Below are 21,933 nucleotides of genomic sequence, written 5' to 3'. Positions count from 1 at the left end.
AAAATTGCATAAAAGATTGCAAACTATAATAAAACAAAATGTAAAGTATATAATTAAAAATTCATTCATGATTTTAAAATTAATGCTTGATAGAGAGGAAATAGCAAAAATTTTTGTACCAACATAATAATAGGAAGAAAAAAGACTTATGTTATGCTTATCAATTGTTTTGTAAATGTATATTATTATTTTTATTATATATAAGTTTTGTCTACATTTTTATTAGGAAAGAAAAATCCAAGAAATGAGAACATCCTTAAATCGATATAAGAAGCTGCATGAATTAGTTTTATCCAATCGCACAAGGAAAAGTAAGTATGACAATTTTTTATTGTGAATTAGAGTAAAGTGAATTCAAAGATGTGTTTAGGCAATTGAAGTTTGGCAACTCGTAAAGTTTAATTTCTCTCGTTTACTTTTTCACCTTTTATATTATGTTGCAAGTCATTGATAAAAGTTGTTTATTTAATTATTGTTATCATATGTAATTAGCATGGAAAAAGTTGTAAGAATGAAAAACAATATTTCTTCATAATTAACTTTGTATATACTTTTAAAATTCAGAATTTTTCATGATTTTTTAATTTTTTTTAAATTTATTTATTTAGGGTCACTCTTTCATTCAAAATCTTGCTTTTTCGTAATGGACTAAAATCTAAAATAATAGTAATAATAATAATAAATAATAATAAAAAATTCTTTTATTATTTATATGGTTTAAAAAAATGGTACTATTTTGAGAATTTTGAAACACATGTTAAAATGTGCGCATTGGATTTATCTTTCTTTCTCGACTAAATTTGATAAACTTAATAGATAATTTTATTATTTTATAAATATTTATATCTAACATTTTTCAAAAATTTCTTTTAGAAATTTTCATGTCATAGTATTTTGTCTTGGGGAAACAATTTTAAAATCTATTGCTCTCTAATTATTATTATTATTTTACGTTGGTGGTAACAAAGCATAAGAATTTTTTGAAAGTGTGTTAGTAATGATAACTGAATATTCATTATTAATATTACAGTAAAAATTAATAGTGGACACAATTATAGTATTTTGTTCATATTAGAACTGTTTATATTTTTAGAAGACAAATTTTTATAAAATAATGAAATACTTTTTGTACATGTTTTTTACTCTGTATTTGTGTTGAATCAGCGATAAACTATTACTTTTTGTTTTGTTTTATTCAATTTTAAAAATTTCTTTAAATTTTCTTAAATTAGATAGTGAAGAATTTTCTAAAAAACTGCCTTCAGAAGAAGATAACATTTTCGCTGCTCTTGAGAATCTGGCATCTTGTGATTTGGATGATGTAAAAGTATGAATTTTTTAAAAGTTTTTTTTATTAATTTATTTTGTGTCTTTATTTTTTTATACGCATTAGGCTAATCATTATTTTTATAAAAATATATAAATTGTTTGTTGTTTATTAATTAGATTGATTTGTGATTATTAAGAAACTGGCAAATGAATTCGGAATTTAATTGGTATACATATTTCAATGCAATTCTTATGGTTTAGGATGAAATAAAAATAATAGTGGGGCAAATTTTCTTATTGAATTTAGAACAGATATTCATTTGTAAGTTGCAATTTAAAAATAATAAATTTGGATGAAATTATGCATTTTTGCATTATTAAGCTTAAAAAATTAAATTACCAATAAAAAATTATTTTTTTTCTGGAAAATGTTATTAATAAAATACAACATGCACATACAGCATGTGTAAAGCTGTTCTAATTTAATATGTCTGATATAAATAAATTTATAAGAAGAATTTATATTTTTATTTTTGTCTCAAAAAATTTTAAAATAAAATTACTCATTTTTCCAAAATGTTGTTAACTTGTAGCTTCATTAGAAAAAAATGTTTCGCGTTGACGCGTTTTATTAACACGTTCACTATGACGAATCACACTTGACATTCGGAACATCTATCTAATTAGATGACTTCTTTTAGTTATCTCTTAACTAAAACCGAAAAAGGGGCATCTAATTAGATTGACAATTTGGTACAATTACATAGCACTTATTGAGTTAAGTGACAGTCAGCATGTTAAAATATACCTTTGCTGTTCAAAAAAGAATTAAAACACAGCAAAGATAGAAATAGCCATAGAACATAGTTGACTTTCTCTCCTAGTGAAGCTAAAGTTCGGCCGTTCAGTATTCTGAAATAAAATTAGTTTTTAAATTAAGAAATTATAAATAAGCAGACAAAAAAAGATACTTCAATCTTTCTGTTTCATTCTACAGATTCTTCTTATCCCTTACATTTACAAAGTTGAAATTGTAAATTCTTCCCAAACTGTATGGGCATCTTTTATTTTTATGTAACCAATTGCTGAGAAAATGTAATGAATATGGGAAAAAGTTTTTGCTATGCAGTAATATTAATTTAATTTTTAAAAAAACTCAAAGTCAGATTTTTACTTAGCTTAATGATTACTTAATTTTCAAAATGCAATAGTAAAATTCAATTTTTAAAAAATTCAAATTTGATTATTATGATATAGTTTTCAATCATGATCTGTGGCTTCATCTGAATTGTGCAATTCCCTTTCAGGAGCTGTCATTTGATTACAACTTATCTGAGAAACCACCCCTAGCTCCTCGATCATTCCAACAGAATTCAACCTTACTCTCCATCTGCGAAGATTTTCAACGTCCCTCCTCTCGACTCGGAGACATTTCGAGACAAAGCCCCCTCTTCAGCCCTATCAGAGGAGAATCTCCCAGCCCCTTTTCTAGTCTCAACGCTCATCGCTACAACAGCTCAGAAAATGTGAGCCCTCCTACTCCACAGAAGGTATGTTTCGCTTATAGGGAGAGCGCTTAGAGATATTATGAAAATTTTTCATCATTGTGCTTGTGGTGGTAATATTATAAGCCAGATAACAACTTCCGGAGAGGAGAGTACTCTTTTGTCTAGTGGTTATGTTACTCGGCTACGAACCCTAACGTTGCGAGTTCGTACCGCAACCCGCACATTGGTGACCCTGGTTCTGAACAACCGCATTCTTCATTCAGCTGTCGTGGCTCCATCTACCGGCAGCAACCACTCACACACGCTCGCCGTCGCCCGCCATAACACTTGGCGCGATATCAACGTTCGTCGCTCGCCATAACTGGCGCGATAAACTCTACCGACTCACTGGTGGGGGACTGTTGTGGTGGTAATATTATAAGCCAGATAACAACTTCCGGAGAGGAGAGTACTCTTTTGTCTAGTGGTTATGTTACTCGGCTACGAACCCTAACGTTGCGCGTTTGAACCTCAACCCGCACATGCTTATTCACACGATTTTGTTATTATTTGTAGTAAAAATAAAAATAGTGTATTATATCCATTTATATAATCTTTAAAAGATAACTTTGTGTATTTGTCAGAGAACTAGCAGAGAAGGGGGAAGGGGAAAACATTAGCTGCACAAAAAAAACAAAAAAAAAAACATATATTGTGGGTGGGTTTTGTATATATATATATATATTACAAAAGGTTCAAAAATATGTTGTCATGCCTAGGGCGCCAGGTATTTTCATCAAACCATTAATAATATCTGTAGGGGGGAGTAAATAAATCTCCTTACGCCAGTTACTTTCATGATATCACTACAGAGAAGTGTAATTACAAATACATTTCATAGAACTACATGCGGAAAAGAGAGATTAAATCATTCAATTTATGCAAGAAAATGTTATTGAACTGTGTATCGTTTTTTTAATAGTCAAGTGAGGCTTCAAAAGTGACGCATATTTCTTGGATTAAAAATAATTTTACTGTAAGAAGTAACAAATTTAAATGTGCGAAGATGTATATTTATTTGACTCCAAAACCTTATTGCAACTTTTCTAGACCACACCAACAAATTTTGTTATCTCAGATTTCATATTTTCATTAATTATGGGTATTACGTCAGAGCTTTCCTGGGATCTAATATCCTGACGATAGACTTTCGGCTTCGTAGTTGGAACATTGCAGGCTCGAATCTCTACTCGAACTCCGAAGAACCGCTTGTATGTATGTGCCTTGAGCACGTTAAGTTATGTCGGTGCCAAATGCCTTCTTGCTAGTATGTTCTGGAGTTTTGAAGAAGGTGTGCCAGTTTAGATAGCTTCCCTCTTCATTTAATCGCTCTCAAAATTAGGAGATTGTTCCGAAACAGGCTTTATGTTACTTCAAAATTGGACTTAAGTGTAACTAACTTATACTAAATAAATTGGAACCTTTCCATACTTATGTTGTGCAGTCTTTCTCATTGTATACTTCTTCCCCCCCCCTCCTCATAGTGTGTTTTCTTCATCTTACTTCTTTGGTATGTTAAGAAATGAATTCTCATTGAAGAATAAATTGCTGTATTAATGCTTTATTTTACATATATATATATATAATATGTATTAAGGGTTTAAATTAACTCTTTGATATGACTTCAACATTCCAAATATCATGAAATGAAATTTTTCTTATATTCAAATATAATATGTTAATTTTTTTGCATTCTAAATATAAATAATTCCCTGCACAGAGAGGATCTTTAATTAACTAATGTCATTATTAATTTAATTAAAAGTGTTGGAACAGTTGTTTTAAAATTCATTAATTGTAATTAAAGATCCTGAAAAAGTATTTATATAATCAATTGACAATTATTAATTGAATATTGTCTTCAAATTGTATTTTGTTTTTACAACATATTACCTTTAAATTACATCCATAATTATATTTCCTTTTGTATTATTAATGTATGTATATATATTTTTTCTTCTTTTAGACACCGCCATCGAAACGTCACTATTCTACTCTACCTCGTCCGAACCAAACAGAAATACTAAATAGATACATCAAACCTCCAAATCAGTCTTCACAAGCTGGCATGTCATTAGGTAAAATTTGGAATGAAGTTTCTTAAAGTTTGTTTTTAAAAAATCTCATTTTACATTAAAATCCTAGAAAAAAAATTTGAAATCAACTTGTAAATAAATGTGGTAATAAATGATATAATGTATGAAATCTTAAAAATTGCGAGGGTAATAGCCTACTGATATTGCAATTGTTCTCTTCCTTTTGTTATATTTGATTTTGTAAGCATTCTACTCTAAATTTGTAGTTTTATTGAAACTTTAAAATGTTTTAACTTCACTTTGCAATCAGGATATTTGTAATCTCCTTGCTCCATTTCTGTGTATCATTTTAATTATTTTATGTGACGAAACTTGTTTCATTTCTTCTGAAAGTTCTTATGGAAATTTCTTCTAATGAAGTTCTTTATTTTACCTTTGAGATTAAGAATTACTTTTACTCATTATATATTAGCAATTAGACACTAAAACGAAATTCGATGAAGTATTTTTTTTTTAAAATTGAAACTTTCTCTTTCAAATTAAGTTATTTTTACTTTTTTAACTGTTTTGTTTCCCTTATTATCTAATTAGATAACATTTTTTTTTTGTTTCGGATATGCGTTGTTATATTGATTAAATGAAGAGTTTCAAAGAGCTTTTAAGATGCATATAAATTTCATTCGATTTTTGTATTGAGTTATAATATCCATGTATGACAACATTTTAGTTAACTATAATTCGATGCTATGAAAACAATTAAGAACATCATTTTCCAATTCAAATTTCATTACACGGTTAGAAAAATATTTCCAGGGCCCCTCTCCCCTTTTCTCCTCTTGTACTTTTAAGGTAATTATATTGAACAAAATTAATCTCTGTACAAGGAGTTATTTTATAATATAAATTTTAATAAATTTTTATAGAAAACTCTAAATTTCAGTCATCTTCAAGAGAATTAGTTAGAGATTCTCATTTTAAAAAACTGTGAAATAAAAATTTCAAAGTAGCTATAAAAAATGACACAGTTTTTAATACAATCTAAATACTCTTTAATTATAAGATCCACCATTTTTTAAAATTAATAAAACAGTATATATTTTTAAAGTTATTGAGCAACATAATTCAAAACTTTCAAAAAGTAATTAATTAGAAATATTATTCGAATGACACTCTAAACTGATACTCGATTTTTATTTAAATGCAATGTATTATAGAATTCTTTAAAATGAAATAAAAGTAAAAAATGAAATTACTTTGAAAATATCACAAAAACATTGGAATCCTTCAGCGCCCTCCAAATTTATAGAACTCCTGGGGAAAATTTTGGAGGGCTCGAGATTAATTGATATAATATGAAAACTCATTCTTATTAGAAGTTACCTTTTTTCTGTTGCAATATACAGTAAAGTCTTGATTATCTGCAAGCAAATTATTCACAAAATTTTGTTAAAAAATTTATAACGCGAATAATGGAAAACTGTTTTAATGCAAAAACCAAAAAGTATTTGATTATGTGTCTGTGTGTGTCTGTACCATAAGCATAAATATTAAACAGAGCCATTACGCCAATTTTTGGCCATTTTGCATCTAATAATTCACAATCAGGAATTTATTATTATGAATAAATATTGAAATGATTATGTATCAGAATGAAAGGTCTAATTTTCATAAGTACGACACTAAATAGCTTAAAATGTGAAATAAAATTTTGATATGCATTTAGTCTACATGTTTCTAATGCTTTTCTTTTACGCATATTGAAATGAAATATTTGACAAGAATATAAAACTAGAAATAATAATAAATTTAAAATTATTAATATATTAAGCATAAATATTTTGAATGCTAAAAATAAGATTTATTTATTTAAAGAATTATCTACTTTTTATTTGAGAAATAAAATTAAAAAAAAATTTAAATGTAAAAACACAGAAAATTTTATTAAAAAAAAAATGGAGCTTCAAATGCTTTCTTTAAATACTATATTGTAAACGTTACTTAAATATGATGTTATTTTTATTCGCAAAGTTGTTGCTCAAAAATATTAACAATAACCGAAATCATTTTTAAATGTTAGTTTAATTTATATATATATATATAATTGCATTATTTTAAAGTTATTAGGCAGTTTCCTTTTTATCTTTTTATTTCGGAGATACTATTCTAGAATTTTTTTTATTTATGACAGTAACATTGAATAATATATTAGGTTTGCCCAAATGAAAAGTGGACAAGTTGAATGAAAAGAACACTTTTATTGAAAATCAAAAGAAAATGCCATAGGCGTTGTAACATAGGTCGCATCATTTAGGTAGCAGGTCTCTCTAGCCTTTGCTGTAGAAAGATCGTGGCTGATTCTTGAGGAATGCACAGCTTCCTTCCCTTCGCCGTCTGAACGGACACTTGCCCCTTATAATGCTCTCTTAAGTGGCCCAAAGATGTGGAAGTTACAGGGTAACAAATTCGGATTATCGGTGGGCGTTCCAATACTTTCGAACGGAATTTTTTTTAAGATCGTCATGATTTCACGGAAGACGTGTAGGCTGGCATTGTTATGGAGAAGGATCACTTGTTGTGTGAGAGGGCCTGGCCGTTTTCTTTTGATTGCTTTCCACAGTTTCGTGAGAGTACTGCAGTATTCTAGCGCTGCCTTGGGGCAGGAAATCAGTCAAGAGTGGTCAACGGCAATTTATGATTCAAGAACCATACTACCGCGCGCTGTTCTGAAATGAACGCATCCATGTATAGCACGACCTTACTTCCTCTATCACGAACACCTTTCATTGCTGAAAGCCGTATGCAATACACACCTGCTACCACCCTTTATATCCTTGTTTGGTAGCGCTGCTATAGCTGCAGTCATTCTGACGCAATCGCAAGCGTCCACTTTTCATTTGGATAATCCTAATATTAATTGTATTTTAATGTGTGATAATATGAGTATGCCATTCTAGGTCAGACTTCCCAATCTTTCCACAATCTTCACCAAACCACCACGGAGTCGTTCCGCCCGGTTCGCTCCAAGCCTTCCTCTGGCATGGCTTTTGGTAAAGGATTCTTTAAACTGAGGCTGGGGAAGCGCAGCTCCAGTGCTCCGGAACTAGGTGATGGTCTCTCTTGGCTCTGGTTTCTCCTTTCTTTTGCATGTCACTCTCACTTCCAACTAACTCTTTCCGATGATCTAACGAAATGTGATCTACAGTTTTTTTTTAACTGCAATTTCAAAAACTAATATTTCCCCCGTCTCTCAAAACATCACACTTGTTGCCTGTATTTTGGTATAATCTTCTCTTTTTAAAATGTTTATAACTTGTTAAGTTTTGAGTTGATCTACAATTTGTAAAACTGAGTTTATTGATGATTGTATCAGTCATTTACTATAAGGGTGTCAAATGCACGGTCCGTTAAATATAGCAGTCTTTTAACAAAAAAAAATTAATAAAATTTTTAATTAATTAATTTTTTAACTATGCATTATGATTAATACACTTGGTAACTGCTATATAAAATTATTTGCATATTTTATAATACTTAATGGTGCAAGCAGTTATTTTGACTATGAGAGGAAAGTATCTTTTCAAATCTGGAACTCCTCATATTTTCCATATGGCAGTTTTGAAAATAATCACTGGTCATTAGATCTTTCAGAATTAGGAAATATGGTAGTAGAAAGGAGATGTTATGTGTCTGAAGGAAAATGCTGATTTCATTATTGTTTTTCTTCTTTTTTTTAATGTTGTGTTTCTGAGATAAATTATTTTTCTGCTTTTGTGACTAGTATAATGTAAGATCTTGTATATCTGGCCTATTTGATTTTCATATATTTGATTATATCTGTCAGTTGCTAAATAATAAAGTAGTATTAGTTTGTTAAATGATATTTGTGCTGTCATAATTGCCTAGCTTTAAAACATATAATTTTGAACATCCTTTGATTTTTAGGCTAATGATTTGCTTACTGAATGCATCTATCCAGTATAACTCAAAACTAATTGCTCTTGCTCTAAGCTAACTAATGTGGTAATTTTTAATCCCTGATTTAGCATCCTTTTTATATCATATACTTAAATGCATATTCAGCATTATAATCTTTTATGATATGATGTATAAAAATAAGTCTTTCGATTCTTGCATTTTTTTCTAGTTTTTTTAAAACCTTAATTAAGAAACAAAGTAGATTTTCTTTTTAATAACAATGTTTTCGCTATATAATCTCTGGATCTAAAGCATTATTTGATAATAAAAATAAGATTATGCTCATTATTATTAAGATATTTCATAATGTTGTACAATATTTATTTTAGTAGTTTAATAATATCTCTTTATAAAAAAGCTTATATGAATACAAAATTAGGCTGAATTTGTTAATTACCATTTGGTAATAGCTTGCATGTTCGGCTTGTTTACGTGCTAGCCTTAGTAAAAAACTCTTAAGACAGCGCATTCTTTTCTTTCTTTCTTTTTTTTTTTATCGAAAACTAATAGTGCAAATTAAAGTAAAGTAGTAAAGAATTATGCGTAAAAATATCCAGTCCTAATGAGCGAAATAGAAGTTGAAAGCGTTTTTATGTGCAGCACGAAGATTCCAAACTACATGAGTATAGTTATAGGATTATGACAGGGCTCTGTTCATTTTGCCCTACACGTTTCAAGGAAAAAGAAGTAAATTCAGTTTTTTGATTTTCAAATATCATAGAATTGTATATTTTTGTTTTCTTACACATGTATTTCTCTGTTATCAGAAAATAATTTTAGAAATTAATTATTGTATTTTTTAGTAATTGATGAAAAATCGATGTTGGCAATTCATGCAATTTGAAATAATTTCATATTACTTTTCATAATGAATGTATTTATAATTCCTTATTTATATGGAAATAATTATATGGTAAAAGAGCAAAGTGAACTGAAAACATATACTGTTCCTAAATGAATCAATCACAGCAGGATTCTTGAGGATTTGTAAGGTGTGCGAACTGGGGCTAGTATAGAAGTATATGATTTCTTTTCATATACTTTTAGATAAATGAAATATCATTTACCATATATAAATGAATGAAAAATACCATATTTCATTCATGAATATATCCATATATGAAATATATTCAGAATACATGGATTTCATGATCAGCCAAATAGCTTTATAATGCCAGATATCAACTACTATGAAATAAATCCAATGATCTAAATTGACCCTGATATGTAAAATTTTCTGTTTATTTTTAGTATAGAATGCATATTTTTTTTTTTTATTTTTTTTGTTTGAAAAACAAAAATTCGAATTAATTTATTTTTACATTTTGAAAAAAAAAATCGCATGCAAGAGAATACATTTGATAAGTAATTTAATTTTATAAGGCATACTGACAATTTTTCTATGCATTAAAATGTTTTGCGTAATTTATCATCAGCAAAGTATGTTATTGAATAATGATGTATTTCAATACGCAATTCTATCACGAAAAAGAACAAGTGATATTTTTGAAAGAGCTACTAATTAATGTCAGTTTCTTCTTCACCTTTCTCTGAAGTGACCAACACTACTTTTTGTTTATGTCTTTAAATTTCCCATATCAATTACACGTTAAAATCCTAAAATGTGCTTCTATGAAATTGCATGCCATTTGAAGCAATTCAAACAGCAGCAGTTTAATAGAAATAAAATGGTGTTGTAACCAACTAAACGCTTCGAATAACCATTGAGGTAACTATCCGTAGCGAAGGGTGAAAATGGTTTTTATAAGTTTATGAACTGAATGAAAAATAGGGAGCTTAAGGCACTTGAGATGTAAATATAAGACCGTTTCGGATTACACATTTTGATAGGAAACTATGATTGTGTCTCTCATATGAAATGAATGTTGTTAATATTGTAAATGCAATACTAGTAATTGAATTTATAATGCTTCATATTGATGAAAAACATTTATTGCTCTTTATGCTCATTATTTATTGCTCCTTATACATACAATAAAAGATGCATTAATTAAATGAATATTTTGACTACCTTTTTGTAACCTAATGAATAAACATAATTATAAAGGCATAGTGAATCAGCAATTAATTTGCATTGAGTATTTTTTATGGCAAATACAAGAATAACTATGAGATAGTCTATAATATTCATAATGTAAGCATTTTTTTTTAAAAGCACTTCTTCATTTACACTACTATTCCTCTTGCCTTTTGGTAAATGTAACAACAGGGTAATGTATTTATATACATTTTTATAAATGACAAGTATTTTTAATATGACTTAACATTAAAAATTTGCTTTATTACAATATTATACAATATTCATAATTATTTTGTGCATTTCCTTAAATTTTATGAACTGAATTTATTCTGAGCTTGTTTAAGGTGCATTTTACAACAGATCCAAATCATTAATTAGCATAATAAGAGCATTAATATTTCTCAATTTAAAACAATTGATTGTGTTATGATTTGTTATTGCATGCTAGTTTTTATTTATGTACTTTAATTTTAATTTAGGAAATATTCAAAATTTTCTAATTCAGACTCATTTTCAAATGTTTTAACTTCTTTGTTAATCTTTGGATTTGATACATGAATTATCATAACTGAGTTTTGACAGAATTGAGCATAATTTTTTTGTTCCATTTAATACATAGTAATGTATATTTTTATGCTCTTTTTTAGAAACTGAAATAATTATATATATAAATTAGATGTTATTTTAATATTTTTTGTTTCATTTTGAAAACAATAATAACGAGGAAAGTTTTTAGTTTCATTATTTCATATAATAATATGAAAAAAAAGTAAAATTACTATAGCTCTTAATCTAACATAGTGTAATTTTTTTTACCGTAATACAAACGATGTAATTTAGCAGTTCAAATAATCATCTTTAACTATGTTTCATTTTTTCTCGTGGACAATTTTCGATTTGTGCTCTTACTTTCCTGTATTCTTTAGCTCCTGAAAAATTAGACGATGGCAGCTGTTCGCCAAAATTTGAACAATCCAGTCGGAAGCAGTCATCACCACTTCCTGTTGTCCCACCAAAGGAAAAATCGAAAGGTCTACGGAAAATATTTGGAAGGTATGTTTTCCAGCCATTTTTTAGTATACTAAACATAACTTTTATATTACTGTTTTCTTTTAGATTTATTCTATAATGATTGTAGATATTATTATGCTTTTGAATTTCGTTGTAGAATATTGTTAACCAGGAAATATTTATATTCGTCAGCTTCCAAAAATTTAAGAAAATTCTGATAAATAATGTTATTGCATCACCAAAAATTGCAAATATTCCATACAGATCTTGGAGCACATATGATGTAAAAATATGATGGTAGTTGATATATATATATAAATGATATTTTAAAATCTAATTTAAATCCTAATTAATTTAACCCATATTAAATTCATTCTGAAATGTTCTCTTATTTCCTGATCCATTTCCTCCTTTTTTTATTTAATTATTGCAACAGAAGCTCTGTAAAAATGCTTAAATCAACGGTTTCCACACTCAGAGTGAAGTGATAAAAATCTGCCAACCTAAACAAATTCTTTTAAACGATACCTAAATCGATACGTGTAAGAAAATCCCTAACAGAATGTCACAGTATATAATCATGGGGATAAATATTTCGTTCGCTTTTATTAAATTTGCGAATATGAAATATAATTTTTTCCTTCATTTCAAGTGTTTTACCAATTGGAAATATATTCTTATTTCTAACTTTTTAGAAAGTAATTGTTGAATTAAAATGGACACTTTGTATTTTATTTGATTTCTATGCCAAGGTATTTCTTAAATTTTTAATATTTCAATGTTTAATTCACAAATAAATAAATAGTAATTTGATATAAAGAAAATAGTTTCATTCAAATTTTTTGCTTTGTTTTCTCTGCCGAACAGAGTGAAAAGGACCGGCTCTGAAAACTTAAATTCTTCAGCTGCTGAGCTTAAAAGAGGCGGAATCCGAGCTACTGCTGGACCTCGCCTTGGCTGGTCCGAGGACTTCAAAGTAAAACGTGAAAGTTTCAGGTATGTGTTAAATAGTAGCTTTCTCAAAAAATATTACTCTATTGATTTTATTCTCTGGATGATGTGCCCATTTAAACGAACTGTTCTTCTGTTAACAATATCTCAGATTTTGTTAAATGTTATTTTTATCTCATCCTCCATCGTGTAATTCTCCCTATTGCTAACTTTGTTTCTTTGCAGTGGGCTCTTCTATATCCATAACGTTGTCATAAACAATCACTAAAATCTATTTGAAACTAATAATGTTATAAAAAAATGCTAAATACAAGATAAAAGAAAGAAAAATATTAGCAATAACTTCTAACTGACTATAAATGAGAATATAACGAAGCAGCATTGTAGACCTCAGCTCAGTCATCTTTACAAAAATCCAGAATAAAAAATGTAAATAGAATGCGAAGCTTACAATCCCATAATTAATTTTCATTCATGTTTAGCCTTTTTGGAACATTCATTTATTCTTTAAAAAAAGAAATTGGCTAATCTCTTCATGCCCAAACAAAGGGGATTTATACTTTCAATAATGGTGTAGACCAAATGGATGGGGGAAATTTTTCATTTTACCTACCGTTACAGACAGTGGTGGATGATAATTTATGCAGATGCTAAGCAAATCGAATTTGAATATTCAGTGAGTATTTTATTCTATTGTTGCTGCATTTTTTTATGATTTTTATTTTCTAACTTACGAAGAATTCAATGAAAAAGTTTCATAATTTAAAAAAAAGATTCGATTTCTAATTTTGAATAAAACTCCATGTTTTAGGTGTCCTAGATACCTAAAATAATGCTGTTAGGTAATTAAGTTTATAAATTAATTATGTCTATAATATAATATAAAAAAATGTAAAAAACTAAATTGATGAAATTTGGTATGTGATCTTTATAATTTTTTTTTTAATTTCCTTCAAATTTTGGATGAAATTCATGCATGAAAAGTGCTTCGATATGCATGTAAAACACCCTAACGCAAAAATGCAATGAACAAGATCAAGATATGATTTTCTTACAGAAATTGTTGATCTATGTCAAATTTAAGACCAAATCCTTTGCCATTAACTGTCTTTTGTTAATTCATGCCTATGTGTTTTCATTCTCCAAAGTATGTTTGTGTCATATTTGATTCGCCAATGTGCTTGCAATGTACTTATTAGAGTATTAACAAATTGACACAGGCATTAGCTATTATTAGTAAGAATAATCTACTGATTGTTTTATTTTCTCTCTTAGGGTGAGTAAACCTTTTGCAGAATGGGACTCCTCTCTAATATCTGATTGGCTGGTGAGTATTGGTCTCAGTATGTATGTTCCTGACTGCAAAAAATGGGTTAAAAATGGAGATCAGCTGCTCAAAGCATCTACAAGCGATTTTGAAAAAGTAAGCTTCCATCCAGGTTCTTCTTAATACAAATATTTACATTTGCTTGTACTGGTGATGTAATTATGTCTTATATGAAATCAAAACTTCATTTTATCGGAAACTGTAAATATATATATATGAAATATGTAAAACATATTTTAGCAGCTGCTTGGCCGAATAAAAAAACTTTTGAAATTTTAAAACTTCGATTTATTTCACTACGGGTGGCATTTTATATACAAGAAGCGATGATAAAACTGATGACCGTTTACATCTCGGTACATGTACAAAAGAGACCAAAATTTTTTCCTTGAATGATTTTACTATGTGATTTTGACAGGGATTTCTTGACGATTTAGGAAAGGGACGTAGATGACGTAGAATTAGGAAAGGGAAATATAGGTATTTTTAAAAGAAGGTTGAAAGCATTAGAGATTTTTGTCTCTTTACTCAGAGTATGAGGACCTGCTGAATTCATCATTTTTCTATAGTGCATATTAAAAGTAATTAAATAAAAAGTGGAATTGGATCAGGAAATAAGAGGTCATTTTAGAATGAAGTTAATATGGGCTAATTTAAGATAAAAGTTAGGAAATTAATCATTAAACGCACACAAACACGCACACACAAAATGTTTTTCTAATTTTTGTTTTTATTTAGTCCATATTAACATTATTCAAAAATGTTCTCTTATTTCCTGATCGAATTTCCACTTTTTATTTAATTATTTTTAACCCGCTCCAGAGAACTGATGACTGCAGCATTTTTTCACGCTCTGAGCGAAAGGATAAAATTCCCTAATGCTTACAACGCTCATTTAAAGATACTTAAGATTCCCTTTCCTACTTCGACACGTGCAAAGAAAATCCTTATCAAAATCTCATAGTAAAATCACTGAAGCGAAAAATTTCTGTGTCTCTTTTGCTCTTGTGTCACTTATCATTATACAGCTTTTATAATTAGTTTGGCTTCTGGATACGAGATCTGTTATCTTAATCAGTATCGCCCTTTCAAATAATCAGCTGTTTAAGGCCACTGACTGAAAAAAGTCTACTTGCTGATAAATTTAAAAAAAAATTTTAATAGGCTATTGTCAAATAAATACATTTATAAAATATACTTATTTTGTGTATCATAATATATTAGGATAATTTTAAGATTTTGCCAACTATTATTGGCCAGATTCCCATGTTCTACTCATTTCTATATGTTTGTTTATTATACCATTAATATCGTACATTATTGAAATATATATTATAAGGAATTCATAATTTATTATAAGGAGCTGAACATAAAGAACCCCCTTCACCGGAAGAAACTTCTTCTGGCAATTAATGGTGCCAAAGAACAGACTGGAGATACCGTGGAGCCTGCCGGGAAGATCGACCATCAGTGGGTGGTGCGATGGTTGGATGACATTGGCCTGCCGCAGTACAAGGATGCTTTCTACGATGCCCGTATAGACGGCCGAATGTTGCACCAACTGACTCTGGTAAATAATACTTATTTCTTATAGAAACATTGATTATCCTATGTGTGTTTTCAAAAGTTGATTTGGTTGCGACAGTCTCGTCTTCGGTACCGAACGGTTGTTGGTTTCAGACCCGCTTGCGAGAAAGATTCATCGTATATAACAGGCTTGGAGCACACTAACTCTGTTGTTAAAGTTTTTTTTTTTTTGCTTTTGGTGTATTCGAAAAAGAGGTACTCGCTGAAGTGATGATCTCATTATTTAATCTCGATTTCTAGTTCCGAGGATACCGCGATTACCTAGTGATAAGGTCTCGGCTTCGGGACCGGTAGGTTCCAAGTTCGAGATCCGATTCTCTTTAAGATCCGTCATTCATATGGGCGTAATATACATTAAATCTGAAGTTGTAATGCTCATCCGTTGCTGCAGTGCGAAAGTTTGGTGAGGAGTTGCCAGCTCAGGTGTCGCCCTCATCATCTGACCGGGGTACAAAATTACGAACTCCGTTCCCAAAAGCCTTCGCTTCCAAACTGGACGTTAACATAATTTACTTAAAATAATCCTAATTAAAAAATTAGGATTATTTTTTAATAGACCAAAATAGACCAAAAATAGTCCGCATATTGCTTCCAAATAGGATTTAATCCAACTAAAACTTTAAAATAAAAATTAAATTGATTAGAAATTCTTCTTTTTTTACTTTTTGTACTATGAAATTCTTTTGTGAATGAATTTTGAAATATAAATGTTTATATTATTTCTCAAAATTCACCGTTTAACCGATTATAAACACACATCACAAAATATTTCTTTTAGCCGTAAATGATTATGCTAAAAGTTTTATTCTTATTTTGTTCCTTTGTAAGAATAGAAAGTGGCATTATTGACAGAATTCGATCTAATGTTCTCAAATTAAAGAAAAAAAAATCAATATTCAGAAATTTACTCTCCTAGAGGCGTTATAATTTTTTTCTTGGAAATAATTAATTATTATATTTTATTATAATATTGTTGCTGTTTTTTAAAACAATTTTTATAGAAATTACGTTTCATCCTTCGAAAGTTTCTCCTTCTAAACATTTTCTGATTTTTGGCATGCGTCTGGTTGTTCTTCAATGCTGAGTTATTCATTGAAGTTTGGTGGAACAAATTTGTTTGTCTATAGATAAAAAGATTTTATAAATTATATAAATAATAACATATAAATAAGATTGTCTTAAATAAGAAATAAAATAATAAATATGACGATTTTTAAAATAAATACTTTGGTTTATTGTTGATAATTGATTCATATATAAGATAAGCTTCTATTAATATATATATAAGATAAGCTTAATATAAAATTCAATTTAGTTAAACTAAAGAATACGGTGCAAATCTTTCTCCAGTCTCTGCCAACTTGTGCCAAATAGCAGAAAACTTGCCAAATGTTAACAAAAGAATACAATTAGATTGTTATATTTGGCAAGTTATCGCATAAAAAAAAATTGCAATTTTGCGATTGTACCGTATTTTTTAGGTTAGCCTTCAATTTTTAATATTTATAGGGATTTTCCTTTACAGCTTTTTTTTTTTTTGAAATTCATTGATTAATTAGTTTTATATGCATTTCAAATCACGTAATTTTTTCTATTTATTATTATTTTACAATTTTATTTAACTTCTTTCATGCTTGCAGAGATGAAGTTTTATAACCGAATTTTCTCTCAATTCTTGGTGTTTTTTAGAATTTAGAAATTTTCTATACTCTGTATTATCCAATAAAATTAATTATTTTAATATTTTAAGAATGTAATTTTTAATGAATCAATTCATTTAGTTGAATTTTGATTTCATACCCATATTACCATTTAGTATTAATTTTTAAAAAAAAATCATATTTAGATTTTATAGCATTTATTTACTAAATGAAAAATAATCTTTTCTTTAACATTGATAAAACTTTAATAATTTGTTGTTTAACACTAATCTTTTCTCTTACACTGATAAAAGTACTGCATTTTTAAAAAGCTATTTTTTATCTTTCATGCTTTTTACAGGAAGATCTCTCTCATTTGAAAGTGACCAACTTACTCCACCATATCAGTATTAAAACAGGTATCCAGGTACTTCGAGAGAACAATTTCGATCCCCATTGTCTGCAGAGACGCTCTCTTCCTGACGATGTAAGTGTTTAAAAGGAGCTGTTAATTTCCTTTGTCATAAATGTATATTATCATTTTTTTTTCTGTAGGTATTTTTGACAAGGCTTTTGCAATAAATATATTTGCAAGACTTTTATCAATCTATTTTATTAACAATTAAAAGATAGCCAGTAAACTTTATGGGACAGCATAAGTAATTAATTGTACTTGAATTAATAATTTTAATAATTCATGGTACACACACGTTGTAGTACTAATATTTTATAATTCAATGAATTTGTATTTTTTATGAATTTATTTATTTGACAACCAAAATAATAGCATTTTTAAAAGACCTACTTGCCTCCCCCCCCTCAACCCAGTGGTCCTTGATTATCTCTAACAATGCTTTGTTCCATTGTTGATATTTTATTAATTTATGATTTCATTACCTTTATAAAATAATTACAAATTTTTATCGAATCAATAATTCAAATTTAATTTAATCCAGGAAAAATGATTCATTTTGATTATGTGATTCAAAGTTTCAACCAGAGGCAGAGATTTTATCTAAGCAGTTAATAAATGCAACCAAAAATTTGTATTGTTTTAAATATTTTTATTATTGCTTTTATAGCCATCCTTATTCATTTAAATATTTCAATGTACTTTATGATTCTTAGATATCAATAATAGTGTGCATAGAATTTTTTATAAGGGTCAAAATTGATATTGGGAGGGTTTTATTGATAGAATCATGTCAGAAAGCCAAATTTTCTCTTGGCGGCAGTGGTTAAATTAAGCAATGCTATAACTTTTAGTTCTGGGTGGTATTGTTGGAGATGAGAAAAGTCAATAATAAATTTTTGAAAATCTGCTAATTGCGCTTGTGACATAGTGAAATGGAATTTTTTTTAAATTAGTTTTAGCTTACTGGATCTTTCGCAAAGGCATTAATGACAGGATTGCATTATGACATATTTGGAAAGAGTATTTCTAATTCTTACTTTTTAAACCAATTCAACAGTTACTGTGGTCTCAGTTGATTTTCAGTACAATTTGATCAACAAACGATTGAGAGGGGATTTATCTCCATTACAAGATCATCTCAGATTTTAACAGGGTATTATTTAAATCTTTCTTTCACTTCATTTGCAGAAACTACAAGAAATTGCAAGAAATTAAATTTAGAAATGCTTGTTGCAAAATTGAAATGAATTCTGCATCCTCCAACTTTGTATAGAAGACAGATCGCTTGAAATATATTTCTTTTCCCTTTTTCATGCTGTGACAAACTTGTATCTTCAGCATCGATATCTATATACATTTTGGAATCACAGCTACTTCCAGATAGTTTAATTTGTATTTGTAATTTGGAAACTTCACTCTATATACTTTCAGTCCATTGTGGAAATCTGCTAGTCTGAAATTAAGGATTTTATGTTAATATATGTCTATTTTATTACTTGTCCAATATATTTCTGGGTTGTGTACCCTTGTTATAGATTTTGAATGGAATTAGTATGAATAACACATCACATGAAAACTCCCATAAGAAAATGCTTCTATAATTTCTGTTCTTATTTTGGCAGTTAATTTTTATTTTAATATTTATTTTAATGCCAGTTTAATGATAGATAGGTTACAAAAAATTTAAGACTTTCAAAATGGTCTTAACAACTGTGTGCTGGCTGTGTTACGAAGATAACTGTCAATACTATTCTGATAATTTTCCATCGATTTTAGCTAAAATTGTGTGTAATTATAAGTTATATACTAATAGGATTGAAGACTGAGAGGAAATTCGAAATACTTGATATCTAATATTCCAGTCTACACCACGTCATTTTTTTTTTGGTATTAACAATAGATTTAGAAGTGCCTCCATTGCATTGGTGCTCTAGAATGATCTGAATGTCTGGCTTACAATCATTAATTTATAATTATTTTAATTAAATCAAATCTCCAGTGTAATAATCAGTTATTAAAAGAAGACCCATAAATAAAACTTTAAAAAAATATGTATTTATTCCTAGAATTTACATTTAAATGATGAAACAGATACAATAATTATTTAATATCCATATCTGTAATATCCCAATCCCCCAAATCCCAAACCACCATAGCCATATCCATAACCTGAACCACCATATCCATATCCATTTCCACCATATCCGTATCCATTTCCACCATATCCAAGTCCACCGTAGCCATATCCAAGCCCATATCCTCCATGTCCATAGGGAGCATCGGAGATCATATGGACAGCTGCTGGGTTTTGGTTGGCGGTACCGGGTTCATTGGTCTTTACTTCAGCTCTGAATCCTCCGTGGTCAGCGACGTAGTTGACCTGTCTGTGAATGCCTCTGGCGTCTGTGAATCCGTAGCTGCCTCTCACACCGTGGCCACCATCACCGGATTCCTCACGATGCTGTTCTCCGTGGTGGTCTTTTACACTGTAGCCGAATTTGTAGGGTTGAGGAGCATGGTGATAATGCTAGAATGAATAAAGAAATAAATATTTGATGCAGTGGCTTAGCTATGGTTAAGAAGTGTTCGGAACATAATATAATTTTTTCGCCATAGGTCGACATCAGGGATTTAATAAATTCAGATGGCATCCTAGGTACGGCGTTATATTTCCTCCTCCTCATATTTTATTTAAAAAATAATTATATAAAGGGACTAATATTTTATACAAATGTACTTCATAAGACTGCCGCTTGGGAAAACTATCCCCCCCCCCTTTGCTCCTGGTCACCACTGATGGGATGTTACTCATTTGTATATTGCATACAAATAGACAGCGATGAGACATAATTTTACTAGGTGGCACAATAGTTGTTAAGAATCCAGTGACATGTGACATGGAGACGTTGACTTAAAGGTAGCATCATTAACATTGTTCTATCAAACAAGCAAACGCCTATTTCAGATTTTCAAGTCATCATGTATATAGAGGCATACTTTCAATTTGGTTATGTGTGGGGTTTTGTTAATTTTTAGAAATTGATTCTTGAATAAAGGAACCACAAAATTTGAATATTATTATAATTATTTAGCATATTTATATTAGGAGTAGTCACAAATATTTAAATAAATTATTATTATAAAAAAACAACTGACTGACTTTATATAAACTACATCGCAGCTAAATAATAAAATTGAAGGATTCTTAATTTGAAACATACCTTAAAATTAATGCAATTAATGTTTATTAAAATAGAAAAAAATATGAGTTCGTCATTTTCGTCATTTTTTTAATGTTATATAATTTAAATCCTAAGTAATTTTCTAATTTTTATCTTGATTTAGTCAATATTAACTTCATTTTAAAATGTTCTCTTATTTCCTGATCCAATTCCTACTTTTTTATTTAATAAATCCTACACGCTGTCTGTAAAACTGTAAATCTAGCAAGTTCTCACACTCTGAGCGAAGGGATGAAAATCCTGAATGCTTTGCACATTCTTTTAAAGATACCTGAATTTTTCTTATTCTAAATTTATACTTGTTAAAGAAATCCCTATAAAATTCTAATTATAAAATTACTGAGAGAAAAATTTCGATCTCTTTCGCTCTTGTGTTGCGATGTAGACTGACGTATTTCTTACCACTGATCCTTGTACAGAAATTATGCCTCCTGGGATGGAATAAAACAGAGTTAAAGAAATTTTCAAATGCTTCTTCTTTTCGGCCACACTACTACTATATATATATATATATATATATATATATATATATATATATATATATATATATATATATATATATATATATATATATATATATATATACTTCATATATTAACAATGAATGTACAGTATTAAGTTAAATGCTTTTGTTGAAGGAAAGCGAGTAATTTTTATTTGAATAATGTTTGAAATAGAATACTTACGTCATGGCCAAATGCTAAGACAGCAGCGACCAAAGAAGCAGCAATGAGTATCTGTTAAATGAGGGGAAAAAAATCAAATTTATCAAAGAAAATTCGCTAATTTCTTATGAATCATCAAAATTTAAAACATCTGATATTATCAAGATATTGATTTAAAAATATTTTTACTATTTGCTATTAAAACGTTATAGCCCAGCGCCCTTTCA

At 28.9% G+C, this 21,933-nt stretch overlaps 1 protein-coding gene across 5 annotated transcripts in view; it reads left to right on the top strand.

Moving 5' to 3' along the window:
- The window catches only part of LOC129981141 (liprin-beta-1-like), a 101,290-nt gene that overhangs the window by 72,366 nt on the left and 6,991 nt on the right, over window positions 1-21,933 (top strand). For 4 of the 5 annotated variants that reach the window (XM_056091838.1, XM_056091837.1, XM_056091834.1 and 1 more), the window contains 10 exons: window positions 227-311; window positions 1,233-1,327; window positions 2,577-2,819; window positions 4,783-4,894; window positions 7,807-7,956; window positions 11,795-11,921; window positions 12,747-12,875; window positions 14,106-14,253; window positions 15,518-15,727; window positions 17,746-17,871. In XM_056091838.1, the coding sequence (XP_055947813.1) occupies window positions 227-311; window positions 1,233-1,327; window positions 2,577-2,819; window positions 4,783-4,894; window positions 7,807-7,956; window positions 11,795-11,921; window positions 12,747-12,875; window positions 14,106-14,253; window positions 15,518-15,727; window positions 17,746-17,871 (1,425 nt within the window). The remainder of the gene's footprint in view (window positions 1-226; window positions 312-1,232; window positions 1,328-2,576; window positions 2,820-4,782; window positions 4,895-7,806; window positions 7,957-11,794; window positions 11,922-12,746; window positions 12,876-14,105; window positions 14,254-15,517; window positions 15,728-17,745; window positions 17,872-21,933) is intronic. The other variant, XM_056091836.1, reaches the window with a different exon arrangement.

This window comes from Argiope bruennichi, chromosome 8 (genome assembly GCF_947563725.1).
Source record: "Argiope bruennichi chromosome 8, qqArgBrue1.1, whole genome shotgun sequence".
Lineage (NCBI taxonomy): Eukaryota > Metazoa > Arthropoda > Arachnida > Araneae > Araneidae > Argiope > Argiope bruennichi.
Note: the sequence above shows the minus strand (reverse complement) of the source record. Positions and strands in the feature narration are given on the sequence as shown.